The sequence below is a fragment of the Aythya fuligula genome, chromosome 9 (assembly GCF_009819795.1).
Source record: "Aythya fuligula isolate bAytFul2 chromosome 9, bAytFul2.pri, whole genome shotgun sequence".
Classification (NCBI taxonomy): domain Eukaryota; kingdom Metazoa; phylum Chordata; class Aves; order Anseriformes; family Anatidae; genus Aythya; species Aythya fuligula.
Genome location: NC_045567.1, coordinates 14207086 through 14227084, shown reverse-complemented (window position 1 = coordinate 14227084; position 19999 = coordinate 14207086). Strand labels below are relative to the sequence as shown.

General features: G+C 46.3%; 1 protein-coding gene across 1 annotated transcript in view; it reads right to left on the bottom strand.

The window, feature by feature from the left end:
• Positions 1 to 17787, bottom strand: part of ATP13A5 (ATPase 13A5) — a 30340-nt gene extending 12553 nt beyond the window's left edge. The window contains exons 1-15 of the mRNA XM_032193325.1: positions 17725 to 17787; positions 13806 to 13979; positions 12688 to 12834; positions 12410 to 12480; positions 12253 to 12333; positions 11632 to 11701; positions 9700 to 9834; positions 7313 to 7385; positions 6376 to 6507; positions 5583 to 5753; positions 5202 to 5359; positions 4783 to 4971; positions 4476 to 4537; positions 1871 to 2021; positions 478 to 561 (exon numbers count right to left, since the gene is read on the bottom strand). Of these exons, the coding sequence (XP_032049216.1) occupies positions 478 to 561; positions 1871 to 2021; positions 4476 to 4537; positions 4783 to 4971; positions 5202 to 5359; positions 5583 to 5753; positions 6376 to 6507; positions 7313 to 7385; positions 9700 to 9834; positions 11632 to 11701; positions 12253 to 12333; positions 12410 to 12480; positions 12688 to 12834; positions 13806 to 13979; positions 17725 to 17787 (1761 nt within the window). The remainder of the gene's footprint in view (positions 1 to 477; positions 562 to 1870; positions 2022 to 4475; positions 4538 to 4782; positions 4972 to 5201; positions 5360 to 5582; positions 5754 to 6375; positions 6508 to 7312; positions 7386 to 9699; positions 9835 to 11631; positions 11702 to 12252; positions 12334 to 12409; positions 12481 to 12687; positions 12835 to 13805; positions 13980 to 17724) is intronic.
• Positions 17788 to 19999: the final 2212 nt, after the last annotated feature.

Genomic DNA, 19999 nt, shown 5'->3' with positions numbered 1-19999 from the left:
CAGCCATTAGCAGCAGACTTGTTCATGCTCCTAGCTGCAGTGCCTAGACCTTAAAGTACCTCTTCCTGCGGATAAAGCCGTGCTTTAGATATTTTTCTAGATTGCAAGCTTTCTTTACAATGGTCTCCACTTAGACTGGTCATAAAGCTTCATTGTGGCAGCAGGTTTATTGGGTGAGGAAGCAGAAGTCTGTATCTGTTATTAGTGTAAATAGCAGAGCTGGAAATGAGAGGGTTTTAGGCACAAGAGCCCTTCTGGAAGTGAAGCTCAGGGGCAGCTCCCTGAGTTTAATCAGAATCTGCTTTTCAGGTCCTCAGCTTCCAGGCACTCTGTTCACAGGAAAGATACACCACAGGACCAAGAGTGGAGGAAAGGCCTATTGCAGCCAGTCACCAAGTTAAATAGTGCATGTACTAGAAGCTTCACAAGCTGGATGTTGAAAGCACAGAATATTAATTCCCAGAAAGCCAGACTCACACTGCTGGCCTTTGGCCCCGGTCTAACAATGCAGGTGTGAAGAGCACCAGCCCCATCCTGAGACATGTTGGACTCTTCTATCTCCTGTACATGGAAAAAAAAAAAAAAAAAAAAAAAAAAAAAAAAAAAAAGTTATTTCTGATGTTCCTTGTTTTGTATTTTTTGGCTTCACACCTGTCTGTTAAAAACAGGGATGGCAGTACATGACAGCATGTTTCCCCTTTGCTGTTGGCACCCAGCTGCTACAGTGTTTTGTTGTAATCTATGAGGTCTTTCTATCCATCATCACTGACAACCTCCCTGCAGCCCTGTCCTTAGCAGAAGCCTACAGGGCACTGCATCTTTAGACCTGATGAGAGCAAAAAACCTGTGTCAAATTTTGTTTTCTCTAAATCAAAGTCCCACAGAAATTTAATGTCATAGCAACAAAAGGAAAAGAGAACTAATCCCTATCTAGCTGGTTTTATCTTCCAGCCTCCTGCTTTAAAAGACTCTCACTGATGTTCTGTGCAGAAACTGAGTGGCAGTTTTAGGTGTAGGATGCTTTAGCCCTCCATCTTAGCTACTTTGTGTACTGCCAAGGCTCATTCCCCCTCATTGTCCCCTTCTGCTGTTGTGTGGCTCTGCTGCTGCTTGTCCTTCCACCAGCCCGATGCCTTCCCGAAGTGCTTCTGCGAGAGCTGCATCTGTTTTATTTATTGATTAGAGTCTCCTGAGGAAAAGCTTGAAGGAGAAGAGATGATGGGGCAGTTAACTGCAGTGACCCCAGAGCCCTTCCAGGCTGGGATGGGGAGAAGCAGCACCTTTCCATCCCTGCCCCCCTCAGCACAACCCTCCCCAGCGCTGCAGGTGCGCCCCAAGGCTCAGCCTCTTGCCCCCTCCCCAGCTGTCTCAGTCTTGCTGTTCATTCAGCCTTCGGCTCCAGCCCTGGCTTCTTCATAGGGATGTCCCTTTGCTAATCAGAGAGAACAGCCCTCAGCACAAGGGCACAGAAACCTGCCTTCATGCTTCCTCAGCTGGCCTGTGCTCTGTGTGTAGCCAGCAGCACAGTCTGAGCCCCTGCTTCCAGCAGCAAGGCTCCCCCTCTGCTTCGTTACAGTCCAACATTTACAAATCAAGTTAAGAGAGCAAACACAGGCATCCCTGAGTAAAATGATTGCTGGACTACAAAAAACAAAAACAAAAACAAAACAAAAAAAAAACACAAACCAAAAAAAAAAAAAAAAACCACAGTTGTAGTGCTGCAAATCTGCCACGAGGTTAGTAGGGATAACAGCAAATTCCATCTGTTGTGACCAGGACTGAAAGGGTTTCCCCTACAGACATGCCTTGGAGCTTGGCCTTGACCCAGGGGCTGTGCTTTGGAGGTTGCAGAGGACACGAGTCACGTTACCCAGTGCGTGCCCTCAAACATTTTCAGGTCCAGTGGATCTCCTTGAATCTTCTTGTCCAAAACCACCAAGGAATGGCAGCTTGCCATGGCTCCACACACAGGTCCCCAGGGCAGAGGAGTGCTAGATGGAAATTTGTGAATTTTCTGAAACCTGGTTAAAAGAAGAAGGTTAGTGGGACTGATAACAAGAAGGATGCAGAGAAGCCCCCAGCTAGCACATACAGGTGCAGCTTTGCTGCATTTAGTGGTGCTGAACCCCAAAACAGCAAGCAACTTGCTGTCCTACCCTTCCTTCTGATAACAGCTCAGGGGCACTAAGGAGTCTAAACCGTTCCCAGTAATTAATTGTCATGAGTTCAGCTTGATGCAAAGTAACTGAGAAGGGAAGACAGAGGGGTGGTACAGGACTGCTTAGCAATTGCTGTTTGGTATTAGAGCAGAGAAGATGCTATCAGAAAAAAAAAAAAACGACTTGCAGCAGAGACCTCTGAGGCATTTAGCAATATGGCCTTGGAGAGCCTCCACTTCCACTGGTAGTTCTATCTGCAAACCCACAGACACCAGATGCTTGTCCCTCACCTTGGTTTTTAAAAATGGGTAAGCCAGACTTCTATTGAGTTACTTGAGGCACACTATTAAAGATCCATGTCCTGATTTATTTCTTTGGAAAGCCTTGAGATTTATTCCCTCTCTGGCCCTGCAGAGCATGTGTGCAGCTAGGCTGGCTGAAGGTTCTGTTATTTCACCGTGGAAGTTATTTCTCAGAGTCTTCTCACAGACATTTTTTCCTTCTAAGAAACTGGCTGGCTGACAAGCTGTGTCTGCCAGACCAGAACATAGCCCATTACCATTTAGGCTGACATGTTAAGGAGAAATTTAAATAATTTTTATTTACCTTTGATCACCACTAGCATCCCATTTCTAAAACAGGCACAGTGAAATGCATCTGGAAGCAAGCAGCATGACAGCTCGCAGCTCTATTAAAAGGAACAATGAATCCCAGGACCTGTCATCCCTCTGGGCCATCAGAGTCTGTTCTGTTTCCAGCAAATTATACCTTGTTCTCAGGCTGGTCATAATTGGCTTATTAATTAATTAATACTTGAGAGACACCGTGAAAATGCTTAACAATATAAAACCAACAAACATTTGTATCTTATTAAACATACAATAGGATATTTTGCAAGTGGAATGAAATTCCTTTACTGTCATTGCCTCACAGTATTCAGATTAGCTGACAGCTAGTCTTATAATGTGTTTAAGAATGTGAATATTTAAGAAAGAGTAATTATGTAAATACACTAATGAGATCAACACAGCCAGCAATAGCTCCTCCTTGCATTCTGGCAAGCCACCAGCACTGGTTCCCAGCTGGGCATAGATTTGACATGTCAGCAGAGACAGACTTATGTTCTGACACCTCACGGAGTTCCTTATTACGAGGATTTATTCTGATATATGGGTCCAATTTTGCTCTGCTGCCCACATGAACAGACACTACCTGCAAGGCTACCTTGGTGGAAGTCCCTCTGGCATTTGCCTGCCTCCTGGGAGGCTCCCAGCCCATCCAACACCCCCTGCTCAGCATGGCCTCCCTGGGGCACTGGATGGGCAGGCACCAAGAAGGGACCATGCTATCTGCCTGTGGTTTGGTCCTGCTGGAGGAGTATTTTATCGGTTGACACTTATTAATCTCTTCTCATTAATTTGCATCAGATAGCAATTTTCTCTCTATCCTTTGAGGAAGTATTGGGAATGTGATTTTTCTCCCGCAATGAATTCATCCTATCATTCATTATAGCATGATTATCTCTGTGGTGTTGAGGTATCTTATATATTAACAGCAACTAATGAAATCCAGAAGTAGATATGGGTGTGTGATTTGTCCTGGCCACTGCAAAAGATTAATATTTTGAGTTGGCATAACATGCAGGCTGCACAGCAGAGCTGAACTCTGTTATGGTATTTTAATAATATGAATTAAATAGTATAATTCTGGATATAGTCAGGTTTAGTATTTGCATACTGGATATCTCTTGAGGCTTTCAGTGCTCCTTAGGCTTGGATTTGAGATGGAGCATGCCAGGGCTATGAGGGAGTCTGTAAGGACACCTAAGCTTTGCAGGTCTGATCTGTGGTCTCATGGATTTTTGCAGTGTTTACAGAAGGTAGGCGAGATTTGACAGGCACTGAAGATGGCAACACTTCATTTCAACAGAAGGAGCATTATCCTAACCCTTAAAGGATGAAAGGTTTATTGAACAGATTAAGAATATTTATTGAACTATGCTACGAATGACATAATTGAAAAGCTCTGTGCATATTCTCCAAATCCCCATGGGGTAATTAAAAGCACTCACACTGCTGTGGCTTCTGCCTTGAATTAGCAGCTGTGCTCACCACTACACAAGGCACTGTATTGGCAAGGAAGGAGCTGAGCAGAGGGCAGGGATCTTTAACCCCTGCCTCCCCCAAGTCCCCCACCTCTTGCTGCATGTTCTTTGCTGTCTCTCCCTATCCCATGCAACCACCCCCTGCCAATCTGACCGCTGGGCAATACCTCTGCACTGGAGATGGGTTCCCTCTAAAGGAATTCCTTCCTTACCAGCTTCCCTCAGAAGGGAGGACACCCCACAGGTCCAGTCCATCTTCTGTCAGTGTGCCTGTCTAAAATGAGATAAATGGTCATTACCCTTTTCCTGCCCACCTCTTCCCCTGACACATACCCAGGGCTCCTTCCTGGGCAGGGTAATGAAAGCCTCATGCTCCCAGTGTCACCCTGCCCCACAGGCACCTGCAGAGGATGTTTTCATGGGGGCAGGTGAGAGAAGACTGGGGAGAAATAAAAATAAGAGATAAAATAACCACTATGCATCCCCCAGCATCTTTGAGTGCCCCAGGAAGTGCCTTACTTTGTCAAAGCAAACAAGGTTGATCTGCCCACAGATATTAATCCTCTGCGGAGTGATGCAGAAAATCTTCTTTTTCTTCAGCCTCCTTTGGGCATAAACAGTGCCTGTGGTCAAGGCAGCGGGGATCGCGGGAGGCACAGCCACAGTGAGGAGGAGGAGGGCCATAGCCACTACTTCTGCCACCGGCTTCTGCAAGCAGCCAGAGCAACAGGTGGTGAGGTGGGGGCAACAGCCCCCTGGGGGTCCCTCCTGCCACAGAGCAACGCACCCCAAGGTCTGACCATGGATTTATTCTGCTTCTTTCTGTCCTGTCCCCGCATGCACACACTTCTGGCAGCAGCAGACTTGACTGCAGAAGCAGAAGATATTCCAGTGGCCTCGGAGCTGGTGCACAGCCTGGGAGCACTGCCTGTACTTACTTGGTGGTACGTGAACACACACACGGTATATATCAGTCCCAGCACGCCGATGGCGGAGAGGCCTATGATGAACTTGAAGGCATCTCTGTAGAGCTGGAAGTTCATGGGCTTGGGGTAGAGGATGGATCTCACCAGGTCACCTTTAGCGGTGTTGAACCCTGTGTGAAGACACGAGCCTTACATCACATTGGTGACAAAGCAGTGGCATGGTGAGCCAGCTCTGTCAGAAACGGATGGCACCACACAGGCCTTGGCCATCAGGTGGCAGTGAGGACCGCTTGGGTGTGGTGGAGCCACAAGAGTTACAAGGAGACACCAGCTCTCCCATCAGTCTCCCAGGAAGCCATTTTCCCCAATCTGATCAAAAAACAGAGGACATACCAGTTTGCAGCACCACAGCTTTCACTGGCCCTCTGCCAGTTGGCTTCGTCTGAATGACTTCAGTCCCACAGAAGAGGACGTGTCTCCGGTAGTCCTCCATGCTGTGGGTTTTCCAGGGCATCAGACTCTCCGTGAGAGGCAAGGGGGTTTTAGTGACTGGAATACTTTCACCTGAGAACAGCAGTGTGCTGCTTCACTTAAAGGAGATTTAAGAGTCTTATCAGATTGTGCATATTAAAAAATAACAGCGCCCTTTAGGTGCTTAAGCTTACCTGACTAATCAGCTTGCTTAAGTACTTACAGATGTGGATTTGTGGTGAGAAGCCATTACAGTTTTCATGTCAGAGTCCATCTGATGGCTTCTCTGAGCATTTTCTGTCAATGGGCTTGGGACATATTTCACCCCTGACCGAAGTTCAGGCCTTGCAGTGGCTCAGTGTTTGCTGTAATGCTGACTCATGTGCTCATACATGGCCTGCTTGAACCAAGCCACTGCAAGATCTGAATCCAAAAAGCCAGAAAACAAATATTCATTGTGTTTGAATATTTTCACTTTCTGCTCCTGACAGTATTTTAATCCTACTTTTGTGTACGTGTGGATAAGAAATACATATTACACAATGGCAGTGTTCAAAAGCCCAAGACAACTGTGAATTATTCAAGCCACAGTTTTCCCACCTCCTGCTGCAAACTATTCTAATAAATAGTAAACAATTTTCTGTCAGAACAGAGAGACATCTCCCTGACAGAGAACCTGCACAGGGTGTTAACATTTCAAACTCCAAGGCTGCACCTGTGAGCATCCCTTCATTCACAATGCAGCTCCCATCAATCAGGACAGCGTCACATGGGAGAGAAAGCTTTTTTCCATCTAAAAGAAACACATCTCCTGGGACTAAGTAACGAGACTCCAGGTCTTTGCAACCTGTAGAATAATATGAAAATAAACTTCATTTGTGCTCAAGTTCTGAGCAATAAAACACAAGTTTCAAAGCACACATAACATCACAAAACTTCTACACTGCATGATTTAAGACCAGTGCCTTTTAGAAATAAAACTGGCTGAAAAGCAATAGCACAAAGGTAAGCCTGTGTCTGAACGTCTTCCTCCAAGTAGGTGTCTGCAGTTTTACTGGCTTAGTGTCCACAAAATGCTGACCTCAAAAACCTATCTAAGGCCCTTACATCTCTCATCAACCCTAGAAATTGCATATCTGAGCACCTTTGGGAGGCAAAAATACTATAACCCCTATTTTATGGGCAAGGAACTGAGACACAGGGAAGGAAGCATGTACCTCAGTGGGAGCCATATATCCAGACTCATCGAGACTCATTCACAAGCTACTTGACAAGCTTGTGAAAGTAGCCTATAGCAGGGCAGGGAAGCAGATCTCTGAAGGACAGAGTTGTTATCTGGTTGCTTGTTTGGGAAATTAAGTTTTCCAAGGTGTTCCCAACTCTCAACATAAATTACTGGGCTTGCCTGTATCATTACAGATGCTGTAGATATTGGTGATAATGACACAGATGCATCATTACTGCATCGCATAGGCTGTTCCCGCAGATCTCACTGCCCTTCCCAGCTCACCTCCCTCTGCCCCATTCTCCCTGCAGCTTGCCCTTCACGTTTCGGTCATGGAAACCAAGAGGAGCTGTGCAATTCCAGATTCATTTCAACACATCAGTTAATTACACAGGCCTGTGAGGAAAATGAGACTCAGATGACTCACCTTCACTCTTCATGCAGACTGTAACCTGGACTTTGTTATGCTCCTCAACAAGGTCATGCAGCTTAGTAGACTGCTGTTGATGGGAAAGCAATAGCAGCGTTGAAACACCAATGCTCAAGCTGAGCAGCATGTTACAATTCACTGATCATGTTAATATAGAAACTGAGCTCTGCCGAGTTATCCGGGGGAGTTTTCACATCTCTCTTTAGAAGTCAGGATGCTGATTCATGGTTACCCTGGAACAAGCTGCTGTGGGAACTTGGACCAAATTTTCAATTTGATTTGACTCATGCTGCTGCACCTCCCTTGACTTTCATGGGGCTATCCCTGCTTCATAACAGATCAAGTCTCCTCAGCCGCAACACTGTTACCTGCAGCCCCTTAGTAAAGGGCTTCTTTTTGCTCAAGTCTTATCCATGCTAGGAGGCTTCCAACGAAACCACCCAGTTGTAAAGACTGCCATTACAACACTGCCATTGCAAGAAGAAAAATTCTAATTTGACTAGGTGTCTGTGCTTTGCGTGTTTTTGCAATCTAATTCAGACAATTATGTACCCTGAGATAATGATGAAGTCAGCTGTCATTGCAAGACCATTAGAGAGAATGTGCTATCTTGATTTAGAAGTTGCAATTGAAAAAAAAAAAATAATAATCCCCAAGTGTGGATTTCTTCATTAGCATTGTTCTTGTGAGGATGTCAAACCAGTTTGAAGAATATCCGGAGGCCCCAAACATTGTATTTCATCCTGCCAAAGTTATCAGTCGCACAATAAAACTGGGCTTGCCAAGAAAAGCTGAACGGACTGTATCTGTTCTTGGTGCTCTGCAATACCAGGGCACGACATCAACACTTTAGGGATAAAGGTACTCTTAAAGGGATGCAAGTGCTTGTTCAACACGGGAGTGCTATTCATCCTACATGACACATACAGATCTTAGCCTGAGATACAGAAATGGTATTCATGGCCAACACACCTGCGCTGGCAAGAGCCCCAGCTATTCACAAAGCGCTCGCTGAGACCGGCATGAGGCTGGAACAAGGCAGCAATACAAGCATGCCCTTGGCAGAGAGGGTGAGTGGTGCATGGAGTGCCGTGTCAGCAGAGCACTGCAGTGAGCACATGCTGCCCAAAGGCCCTCAAGCCCAGGGAGCTATGCAGGAGCATGCTGTGCGCCCCAGCAGCCCATGGAAAAGAAGGGTCAGTTCAGCCTACAGGCAACTCTCCAAAAGACAAATCATTACCCCCCCCAGGCAGCATTTCGCAGAGCAGCCTGCTGTATGCCTGGCTCAAGAAGCTGTTCCCAGGGCTGAATCTGGCCCCTGACCAGTCATTTAGTGCAGGAAGACCGGTTTGAGCAGTGCCTTTGGAGGAAACATGAGCTATGCCTGACTTTGAAGCAGCACACAAGTGCTTGGGCTGGCTTTGAGCAGGACTTCCAGTGCCATGCACCCCATGGCTGCCTTCCCATCACCCCAGCACCACCTCCACCATATCACTCTGTCCATGGGAGCTGCGCTCCTCAGCACTGTCCTATAACCTCTGCATTCTTCCTGCAGATTAGCAAAACATTCACCAGGACTCAGGAATCCCCAGATCCTTTCTGCTTTTAAATATTGCATTCCCCTGTATTGTCAAGAAGTAAAGTCCAGAACAAACTAAAATGTTGCCTACTGGACTTCTGCTCTTACCACTTTCCTTTTTTCTGTATTTTCATTTGTATAGTTTCTCTCTTCTTCCTTATCACACCTTTTTACCATGTGATTTTTGCCTTCCTTGTTTATTTAAAGTGAGCTCAGGGACTAAGGAAGCAGTTTCCAAGTGCCCTGTGAGTGTTCTGCCCTTCTAGCAGGCACCTCACCTGCCTGAATGCGGAGACTCAATGGCCTGCAGCCACTGTGTAAGGCTCACCTTGATCTATGTTCCTCTGCCACAGAGGCTGAAGCTTCCAGCCATCACATGAGTGCTTTAGGTCAAAAGGTGAATGAGCTGAGACTACTAGAAAATGCTTCTAAGGAGCAGTATTTGTGACAGAAGTGTTGAACAAATTTGAGAATTAAAAAAAAAGTCATGCTTCTTTTTGCTGTTAAGACCCACTATTCAGCGGACCTTAAGGGAAGTCAAGTCTCCTGAAATTACAGTAGGAACCAGACTCATGGGTACAGTCCACCCTCTTAAAGCCCTATGAATCCCACGTGTCAGGACTTCAATCCTCTTTAATTCTTGGGAAGATCAAGACCACCGGGTCTGAACCTTTTACTCCTCTGTAGTAAAAAATCTGCAGCAATACATCAGAATACAGAGTAATAACAAATAACCAGAAAAAGCACAGAAATAGCTACTTATTGTGGCTGTGATGAAGTTGCTATCAGGCTGCATGGCACTCACCTGTCGGAGGTCATACACAGTTAGACCAACAGAAATGATCGACAGGACTATGATAGCCACCGAATATTCAATGTAGCCTTGGCTCAGCCACAGTGTGAGGGTGAAGGCTTGGAATACATAGAAGGGGTTTAAAATCTGCAAACATAAATGCAACAGCTGTCAGGGGATGAACATAACACTGGGCAGCAGAGATGGGGTGTAGGAAGAAGGGAGAACATTTCATTACTATGTCTAGGAGTCTTCAGCACCAACTTGAAGGATTGTTTTGCCATCACAAGACAATGTTTTCATGGTGGTTTTAGAGCATTAATAGCCCCCATCTCTGAGTTTACCAGCTTACATGTAACTCATGGTATTTGTAATTAAAAGCTGTTGCTAACCAGTAACTGTGCAGCAGCAACTAGGATGGCAACTTAAAGTCAGACTTAAGGGACTTTTAGTCAGTTGGTTTCTCACTGTAGCTGTCTAACAAAGGTGACCTTAACATTGTTGATTCTAAGTCATCTCTACACAGATGGGAGAGAAAGAGGGAAGAAGACTGAACCTCAGTAATTGCCTTTAATACATTGTGATGTAAGAACGTCAGTGTGGATATATTTATTTACAAGAAGAAAAATCTCAGAAAAAAATAAGGGTCTGTGGGGCTATCAGTCTCAGACTACAGATAAATTGGAGGCTTGATTTTCTCTCACTTTCATACTTTTGGCTACTCTGCATTCTGACAGTTCTACAATACTAGTCATTCACTTGAATGCATTATGCTAAACCAGGCAACAAGCCCCACTGAAATTCAACTCAGAATATAATCGTGGTTATTGTGGTATCTAACTAACAACAAAAGAGTTAGATTAAATTTTTCAGAGAATTGCCCACTATGCAGTATGTCTGAAGGAGTGACAGACTTCTCTGTAGAACTGATATAACTAAAATAGCCACCGAAAGAGCTGTCTGCATAAGGATTAGAACTGAATTATTCATCTGACAAATTTGGTCCCTCGATGAAAATTTAATGCACTCTTCAACATTCACTAGGACAAAGAGCCAGACACTAAATCAGGATGCCAGTCTTCAACCACTGATGCTGTATCTGGACTGAAATACCACCAGCTTACGAGGACCACTCTGCCTTCAGGCACCACCATCAATATTTCAATCACGAAGCTTCAGACTTGAATGGAAGTGCAAAGTTCAGATTAAATAAACTTTTTTAGAGTGCTACACTGGAGTTCTCTTCAAGACCATCTCCAGAGGGCACTGAAAAGTTGGTGATATGAAATCCAACCAATTTCAGGGGCCCTGGAGCTTTTTAATGTATTTTGTGGGGTTTCAAAAAACTCCTCTTAAAGTTCAGAAATGTGCTGACACATCCTAGCTTGGAGCCCCATCACTCATAGCTCTTTTCTATTTTAGAAATACTGACGTGGTATCCATAGTCCATTAACGTGAACACTGATAGCATGATATCCTGTATGCAAAGCCTTTGCATACAGGTTGGAAAAAATATATGTCCACCATTTCTGTATGCAAACTCAGCCAGTAACCATCCACGTCTCTCCTCTTATTCACAAGACGAGTTAGTTTTCTCCTCTGTGGAAGAAGGATAGTCCTGCAGTATGTCCTTACTGACATAGGAAACATGTGCCTTGCCTCTATGCCATAGGAGAAAAGGAAGTTGCTAGGTGAATAAAGCAATTACAAGAATTTTGCACGTTTTAAGCACACTCCTGATTTACACTGCTGTGGAGGCCACAAGCCCAGCAGCAGAATTTCTTATGTTTTATCTTTTAGTAGTCCAAATGTAGTATAAAGGAGGTTCACCAACTTTCCTGTCTCATGCCTATGAAGCATTAACTGCTCCATCCCAGAGTGCCCAGGCAAGGTCTCAAAACCACTTCATACCTGTCCTACCCAACCCCAGTCAGACTTACTGACCTCTTTAAAAAGCAGCTTCCAAATGGGGCGAATTTCAACTTCAATGGCATTAGGCCCACACACCAGCTGCCTGTAGGAAGGGAGAGAAGAGTTCCCCACATCATAGCTTAGTCACACAGGTAAGACTTCATGCAGAAAGCTGTGTGCCCAAATAACATTAACAATTATCTAAACAGGTAACTCCTGGGGACACGGTTGGCTGAGCAGGACAAATAAATCTGTCAAGAAGCTATTGTATCTGAGAGGATTTTACCCAGAGGCAGAAGTTTGGTATTTTCTTGTTGAAAAGATTGTCAGTTTGCTGCTAAGCCCCATGATGAACTCTCTGGAGGGCTTTTAAGGAGATGCTGGCAAGGTAAGCCAGTCAAGGCTTGCTGTGCCCTGAACCCAAGCTGGAACTGGTGGTGTTTTCCCCAGACTTACTTTGGCATCACTCAGAACACAAAAAGCCCAATAAGGTGTGGGGGATAATGATTTTGCACCTTCCTGAATGCCACCCATGCAGTTCGCACTGCCTTACTACTACGGTGAGTAGCAAAACCTCACATGAAATTAATATAGAGAATTAATAGGTCATACGGTCATAATTAGCTCAGGTATCAACTTATATGTAGACTGTACCTGATCTTCTGGTCTTCCTTTGTCAGGCCAGCTCCAAACTTGTTGTGTATGCTGTGACATGTATTGCTGTCTTCTAATGATCTGGGTGAACAGAAGAGAGTTCACAAAGGGGACTCTCTCACTACAAAGGATTTTATAACAGGTTGCTGACACTCACCCAACTTTCTTGAACTGTTTTACAGAAAAGTCCCAAATGTAACGGATTTTCTGCACCTGTATACATCTCACCTGCAAGATCAAACAGCAGAAATTCCTTTTGACTTTCAGGGAAAACCACCTCACTATGTTACAGAAACAGTTCCCCTTGTCTTAGGAGAAAGCTTCAGCTTATGAAAACAGGACTTGCAGGAAGATGCTGACAGAGCATTTTGGGGAGCCTCCAGGTGCCTTGACTCATTAGTTCACCCATCATCTTCCTGCCATGTTTCTTCTTACCTTTAATTGTGGCTTCTTTACAGCTCTGTTTATAACAGAGTCTTTGTCAGCTACGAGAGGACATTCTGAAGTACTGCCATCAGGCAGTGCCAATGCAGACAAATCAATCCAGGTCACCTTCTTCCGGGTGTATCTCTGAAACTCATCCTAGAGAAATAGAGTCCAGTTTACTGACAACCCCAAATGTTGCCTGAGATAATGTTTCCTGACTCTGAGAAGTACATATGAGATTCCCAGAGACCAGCAGCACTATGGCATCATTGCAGTCATAGCAAATGTAAGCCCATAGCAACAGGGATGCTGGGTACTGGTGCTTTAGCACTGATCAGTAAAGCATTTTGAAGTCAATCACACAGTCATCTCCATTTGCTGTGATTCATGCTTTGGAGGAATTTCAGAGGAGATGAAACCGAGCCAGATGTGCTTCAATAGCTACTGGGTGGATATTCAAACTATGGACCAGACTAGAGCTAGCTAGAAGCAAAAGCTTTCTGAAATATTTTTAGTGTGGACATTGAATCCTCAGCACCAGCTACTGTGCTCTGCAGATCTCCTATAATGCTGTGTTACTTGTGTTACATCCACAGCCAAAAGCAACTCAGCTTTACTGTTACAGATGCACTTGTCAGACTGAATTGTCCTTTAATCACTTTAGTCTCATCTAACTAGTTACAATAAGCAATAGATTACTCTTTTAGTGGTTTGAGTGTATTTATATTAGGGATATCATTGCAATATTGGCCATTAAATGTTTTAAGTATTTGCTCTGATAGAATTGTGTTAGGTTTTACTTCACAGTGATGGAGTCCCAGAATACAACTAATGCCTAAAATCTAGCTCTCCAAAAGCTATCTCCTCAACATTCTCTGATAACTTCAAAGCACAAAGGTTACTAGCAGGATGGTCCCTCCTGCAAAGGCAGTTGGCTCTACCTCTTGTACACAGAGGATGGGAAGAGGCAGAGCTGCACTGAAGCTTGACTCATCACTGCCCCTACATTTCCAAACGTGGAGAGTGTTATTAGCCTGCTGCATCATGCAGGCACAGAACAACAAGCTGCCCCATTTGGGAAAACAAAAGGCTCTGCAAACAGCAGTAAGGCATGAGGGTGAACCTACGGTGGTTCTGAGCAGAACTACGTCTGCCTCTTCCAAGCTGCAGGGGATGCAGTTTGCCCACACGTCCCATTCCGGCTTCCAGTAGAACAGCAGCAGCACAGCCCCACAGGACAAGATGTATCCAGCAATGCACAAGGCCTTGCGGCAACGTTGGGTTTTGTAGCCAAAAATCTCCTGTACAGCAAAGAGAAAGCACTCTTTGTTAACAAGCTTGACCTTGTCATTTTTTCATCGGAAAGCCCGAGCTTATTGAAAAGAAATGCTGGTGACTGAGTCCCTCATAGCAGCCTGAGGTCATTTTAGGAAATTAGAGTTTGATGATTGACATGGCATAGTTAAGCACACAGAGCTGCTAGGAGGAGGAGGATGCCAGGCTGCTGCCGACAGAGGAGTGGTCTAATGTCAGCTCTCCCAGGATTTCTGAGAAACTAACTCTGGTCTGGAGCTTTTACCATCAAGACTGGTCACAGTAACATGTCTTTCTGCAGTGTCAGCACCTGCCTGCAACCCAGGCAAATGTCTCCACGTGAGCTCGGTGCCAAAGCCCACCTCATATGGGAGGAACAGAACAGGCTCTGCTTGGGGGAGGGAAAATGGCCAAGCCTCAGGCAAGTCCTCTTGGATGTACCTACCAGCACGTTACCCTCCACCACGCATACTGTACCTTGAGAACGAGTACATAAGGGCCCTCTGGCTTTCTATGCCCCACTCACTCACCAGCAGCAGTGTCTGTCCCTTTCTGCCTGCCCCCAGGCACCAGAGCAGGAATCCAGGCAGCCCCCATGACAGGGCTTCCTCTGTGACACCCATGCTAGTGTAATTTGTGTAAACGCTTATTTGGGAAAAGAGCTTTTGTTTGTTTCAGGATGAAGTGAAAACCTAACAGAAGATTATTTCATTTTTTGTGTTGGAGTCTCCACTGGAAATAAAACCATTGCCTCAGTGAGGTGTCTCCCTTTCTGCTGCAGCAATCTTCTTTGTTTCCCCACACAGAGTGCTTCCTGGACATCTCTTGGCTCCCTTCCCTGCCCCAAAAAGCCCAGCAACATCCCCCAGGGCTGCTGGCAAGGGCAGGGGTGCAGGGAAGCAGCTGCAGCATCACCCTCACTGCTCTGGGGTGCTGCTGGACAGGCCCCCACAAGAAGCTGCAGGAGGAGCCCTGCACCATCACCAGGGTGAGGCACCCGAGCCAGAGCTCATGAAACTGTACCCATACTGTGTGGCCACTGGAGCATGAGGCACCTGCCCCCAAGGAGGCATTTGGTGACACTGCAGGTGTAGGCAGAGGTAGGGAGTAAAAGGAAATGTTCCTTTATATCTATGTGTGGCTACATGGCAGAGTCTGGGTGTTTTCCAGAGGAGCTTGCCAATTAAATTACACAACGTGACATGGGAGCACAACCTGCTATTGACACAGCATCTGCATTTGCGAAGAGGCAGGGAAATGTTATTTAAAAATGTAAAAAGTGTAAAAATGAGGAAGTCCCACATCTGAATTACACACTAGAGAAATGACAGAAGGAAGGCTGGCACTTTACAGGATAGAATACGCAACAAGGCAGAGCTCCTTGGTGAGGGCTTGTACCAACAATTACACAGGTTCAAGTTCAGGTATAATTTTAAAGTGATTAAAAAGCAGTGGAGTAAGCACCTATTCAGTTTTAAGTGCGCAATTAACTTGATTTATCTGAACTCTGATCATAATCAACATAAACTAAGCTGAAATCAATACAGTTCTACTGAAATAAAGATAATCATGCAGCCCTTGTACCAGCTAGAAAAATCCATTACAAAATGGCAGTGCAGCTTTTAAAGGTGCAGCATACAAAATATTATTTCTTTGAAGGGCACCAAAGTTTAAGCCAATAACCACAGATGTCGTTTTCAGGTTTGGAGGACAAATCAGTGTTCAAAGCTAGGGAAACTCATGGTGAGTGGGGTTGAGCCCAGGCATGAGCCCAAGCAGAGGGACAGAGCAGTCAGTCCTGATATAGCCACAGCACACAACGGAACAGCTGGACCATCCTGCACCAGCTGGGTACAAGGGAACATATAACATGATAACGCACAGCCCGTGCCCAGAGACAGCACGCTCAGTGCTCACAGGGTTGTGCCAAGAGCCAGAGCTGGGGGAACCCCCATTCACTGCAGGACTGCCCTGCTGAGCCAGCACCTGCCTGCCTGAGGAACGGTCCCCAAGTGCAGCACCTGGAAGCAAACAAGACAGGAAGAGGACGTGTTAAAAAAGGCAATGCCCAGCCCAAGCCAGGCAGCCTTGCACAAGGCATGCTGTGTCAGCAGCCTCCAGGGCAGAGCCAGGACCCTTCCCTGCCAGCATGGCTGCAGCCACAGGCTGGATGGGATGAGGGAGGCATCTCCTGGAGGTGGGTGCAGCTCAGCTGGGAGCACCGGTTCTTAGCTAAAAGGCTACTTGTGGCAACAGCCCCCCCCCAGCCACCCTTGCTGGCCATCCATCCCCATCAGGGAGCTGGTATTGCCACTGCTTCCTAGGCTCATAGTATGCATGCTTGGAGAGCCACCTCCCCACACCACCCAGTGACACCCTGAAAGACACTGCCTGTAGCTATCCATGACACAGAGGATCACTTGCTGAATCCTTACCTGTCTACCGGGGCACACTTTGATTTTGTGCTAAATCCAGCCTGAGCTCCCTGCTCTAAAACAAGCTCCCATGGGCTGTACAAGCAGCAGGCAAAGCCCAGCAGGGATTTACCAGAGGCAGCCAGCAGTGAAGCCCCACCACCATTAGTAGCCCTGTGGGCAAACCTGATGCTGAGGCGCAAGTGTGCAGGGCAGCATCTCCCCCACCTGTGCCTACCCTGAGTGCCTGCATCGCCATGGTGCAGGCACTTTCTCAGTCCACAAGGCTGGGCAAACAGTGACACTGAGGAGATGCTGGGAAACACCTGCTAGTGGCCATCTGCTTGCAGAGGACAGAGGATCCCATTGTGGGAAAAGCTCACTTCTGTGCTTCCAGTGCACGTAGCATATATGCATCTCTAGCACATGCAGGGCTATATTTTACACCTGTGCAGAGGCATCTACTTCTGTGCCCACCTCATGCACAGAGAGCACCTGTATTCCAGCTGTTCCCTGCACAGATGGCTGGGAGAAAAGGCCTTACTACCACGCTCATCTGACTCTGTTTAATCAGTCCTCATTAGCAAGGAGAGGAAGAGTTTCCAACTCCTTGCATTTGCAAAGCAGTCCCTTAGTGCAGCCCTTCCAGGCTGCCGCACATAATCAATGATCAATAGTCAGTAATCAGTAACAATCAAAAATATGACATAGATTCAATTAATATTAATTAAAAGCCCATAAGGACAAACTTTTACTCCGGAAATGCTGCCATAAAAGACATAAAAGGATTCCTCTCATGAGAATTGTGGTAGACTTCGGTCATCTGCCCAATTTTCCTAGACCTGCTAAGCAGCAGAGACCCTGCATGGCAGAAGAGATTTAATTGCTGCTCCAGAGAAGGACTGAGGATAAAGCTCATTTGTAAGCACCTTCCCTGTGACTTGCTTTCTGGTGACATGATGATATGGGAAGGGTACCTATACGCAGAGATCATCACAGTTAGGGTGGAAAAGACACCAGAATAAAGAGGGGGGAAAGGGACTCTGCTCTGTGGCCAGGTGACTTCTGGTGGGCAAAGAGGTCTCTTCCATGTTCCATGCCTCTGGACTGAACGAAGTATTGTTTTCTTTAGTCCTTACTTGGCCAAAATCAAAGTCAGCAAGGACTGATACAGGGTATTGCTTCACCAAGGCTATGCTGAAGAGACGGTACTCAGATGGTGTGTGAAACTGAAGCAGCAGAGGCATATCCAAAAGAAGCATGTGGGAAAAGAGGTACTCAAAGAAACCTAACCCCACCGCAGTCCCCCAGTCCTTACCAGATCATTTTCTTCATCCTTGTTGAGGAGCATACAATGATCCTTCCAAAACTTCTCCTCCATCTGACTGTCTTGTTTCCAGTTCTGGATGTCCTTGCTGGTGGGGTCATGCAATGTCAAGCACAGCTAAGGGCTTGAGCTCAGAGCAGTGTTACAGCCAGCTCTCACCGCTGTCCTTTCCGCTGCCTTTTGAAAGTCTCATTGCACACACATCTCCTATTATGCTCCCAGGAGAGGGAGGAAAATCCACCCTCACGTGTAAAGCCCTTAAATGCCTGGCTTGTGTAACACATGCATTTCTCTGCTTCCTGGCATCGCTGTGCTCACCGGGGTGGGACAGGCTGGAGCAGAGCGCAGAGGGAGGGCGCCTGAGGGCTGGTGCCAGGGAGAAATCAAGGCACGGGGCAAGGAAAGGGGTGGGAGGGTGCCTCAGCCCCGCAGTGAGCTGGCCCCAGAGCAGCCAGGCCAGCACTGGGCACTCCCTGCAGGATGCCTGTGGCGAGATGCACCACGTGCTTACATAACCAGCTTATGTAAAGGAACCTGAGATCGATTGTGTGACGGTCTGAAAAATGTTAGCATAAACAGTGTCTCCTCAAGGACATCAAAAGACTATCAGATTAATGGATCATCAGCTACCCAAAACATGCCCAGCTTCATTCTCAGGCCTTTGTATAAAAGGTGTGTCTCATGCCATCCTATTCAGCATGCGGTAGCCACGGAGTGTCAGTCCCACCAAAAGAGTGCCCAACACCAGCTTGGGATAGCTCTTACTGGCTGGTCCAGCAGTGCTACCTGGTGAAGGGGATGTCTAACATCATGGCAGAGAACAGGAGAGGTCAGCAACTTTCCTGACTCTGGCTCATCAGCAGGTAAGATTAATTGTTAATGGTATTGTGCCTGGTGGCTTTTCCCTTTTCCTTTTGCTTATGCTTAGATTGCTCACATTCTGCTCAGGCTTAATTATACTGGTACTCACTGTATGTAGTTAGAATAAAATCCATCGGACTTAGTCCATGGTCTGTTGCCATTTTATCATCCGATACCCAATGAACCCCTTTGTCCCGTGACAGTGTCAGCAAGAGGCATCTCCTCTGGGGACAAGGTTACACTGCCTGGGTCTGGACTTGGCTTCAGCACAGTGGAGCTGCATGCTGGGGCACTGACCTGCAGGGATAGATCCAGTTTGAACCCCGCCCCCACAGCTCTGGGCATCCCCTCAAACCCACATTTTGCTTCAAATTCTGCCTGAGATGCAGGGAAAGCAAAGGGGCTGGGTGGATTCTCTGCAGAAGCCCAGCTGGGCAGCACAGCCACACTGCACACCTTCCAGTCTCCTGTGCCCCCGCTGTCAGGGACATTTTCCAAGCATTATCCTAAAATTGCTCTATCTCACTCCCATTCTCCTTCTGTCACAAAGCCTGAAAATGACCATTTATCCAGGCGGGAGAGATGTGCTATATTACCGTCCTGGAATAAATTACATATTTGTGTGAAGAGAGGCAATGGCCCTGAGTTTGCTCAGACTGCTAGAAAACCCTTCTTGGCTCGGCCACAGGGAGGCTGTCACTGATGAGACTCGAGGATTTAGACCCCATAGACAGAGACTTTGTGTAATCTTTGTGATGGCAAATCAGGAATTCTTCCAAATTTTTCTTCCCCTAGATAGGAGAGAGAATGATGCCCAGAGACTGCAGAGCTTGTCTGAAGTCCACCAGTTCTCCCTCTATCTGCAGCTTCATCCAGGAAAATACTCCAACAACTGAGAGAAGCATTTTTTACTAGGTAGACTGCTACAAATAAAACTGTTTATCCATGTTTCTTCTCTCTGAAACAGAGCAAGGAGAGGCCAGGCTCTCTGGTGCTCCGATGAGCTAAGAGCACTTGTCATTTTGCTGCATCTTCAGTCTGCCTCGGATGGCCCTGCATGATCCAGCCAGATCCATGTCTGCGGCTGCAGTGGTGTCCATGAAGCAGCAAAGATGGACCAAACACTGAAAAATCCTGAAAAATCAGGATGATGGTAGGAAAATGCATATTTTTCCTTCCTTTTTTTTTTTATTTTTTTATTTTTTTCCCCCTAAGCATTTTCATTGTGAACCATGTGGCTGAATTCAGATTTCAACATCAGTACACAGTCCTCTCTGCCTCTTCCTCTCCTCTGAGAGGACATCAGCAATCTCCTCCACCACACTGCTCGGCACACCAGCCACTGGCACACAGCAACCAGGATGTGATACACTTGCAGGTCACTCCACTCTATTGTTTTAAGAAG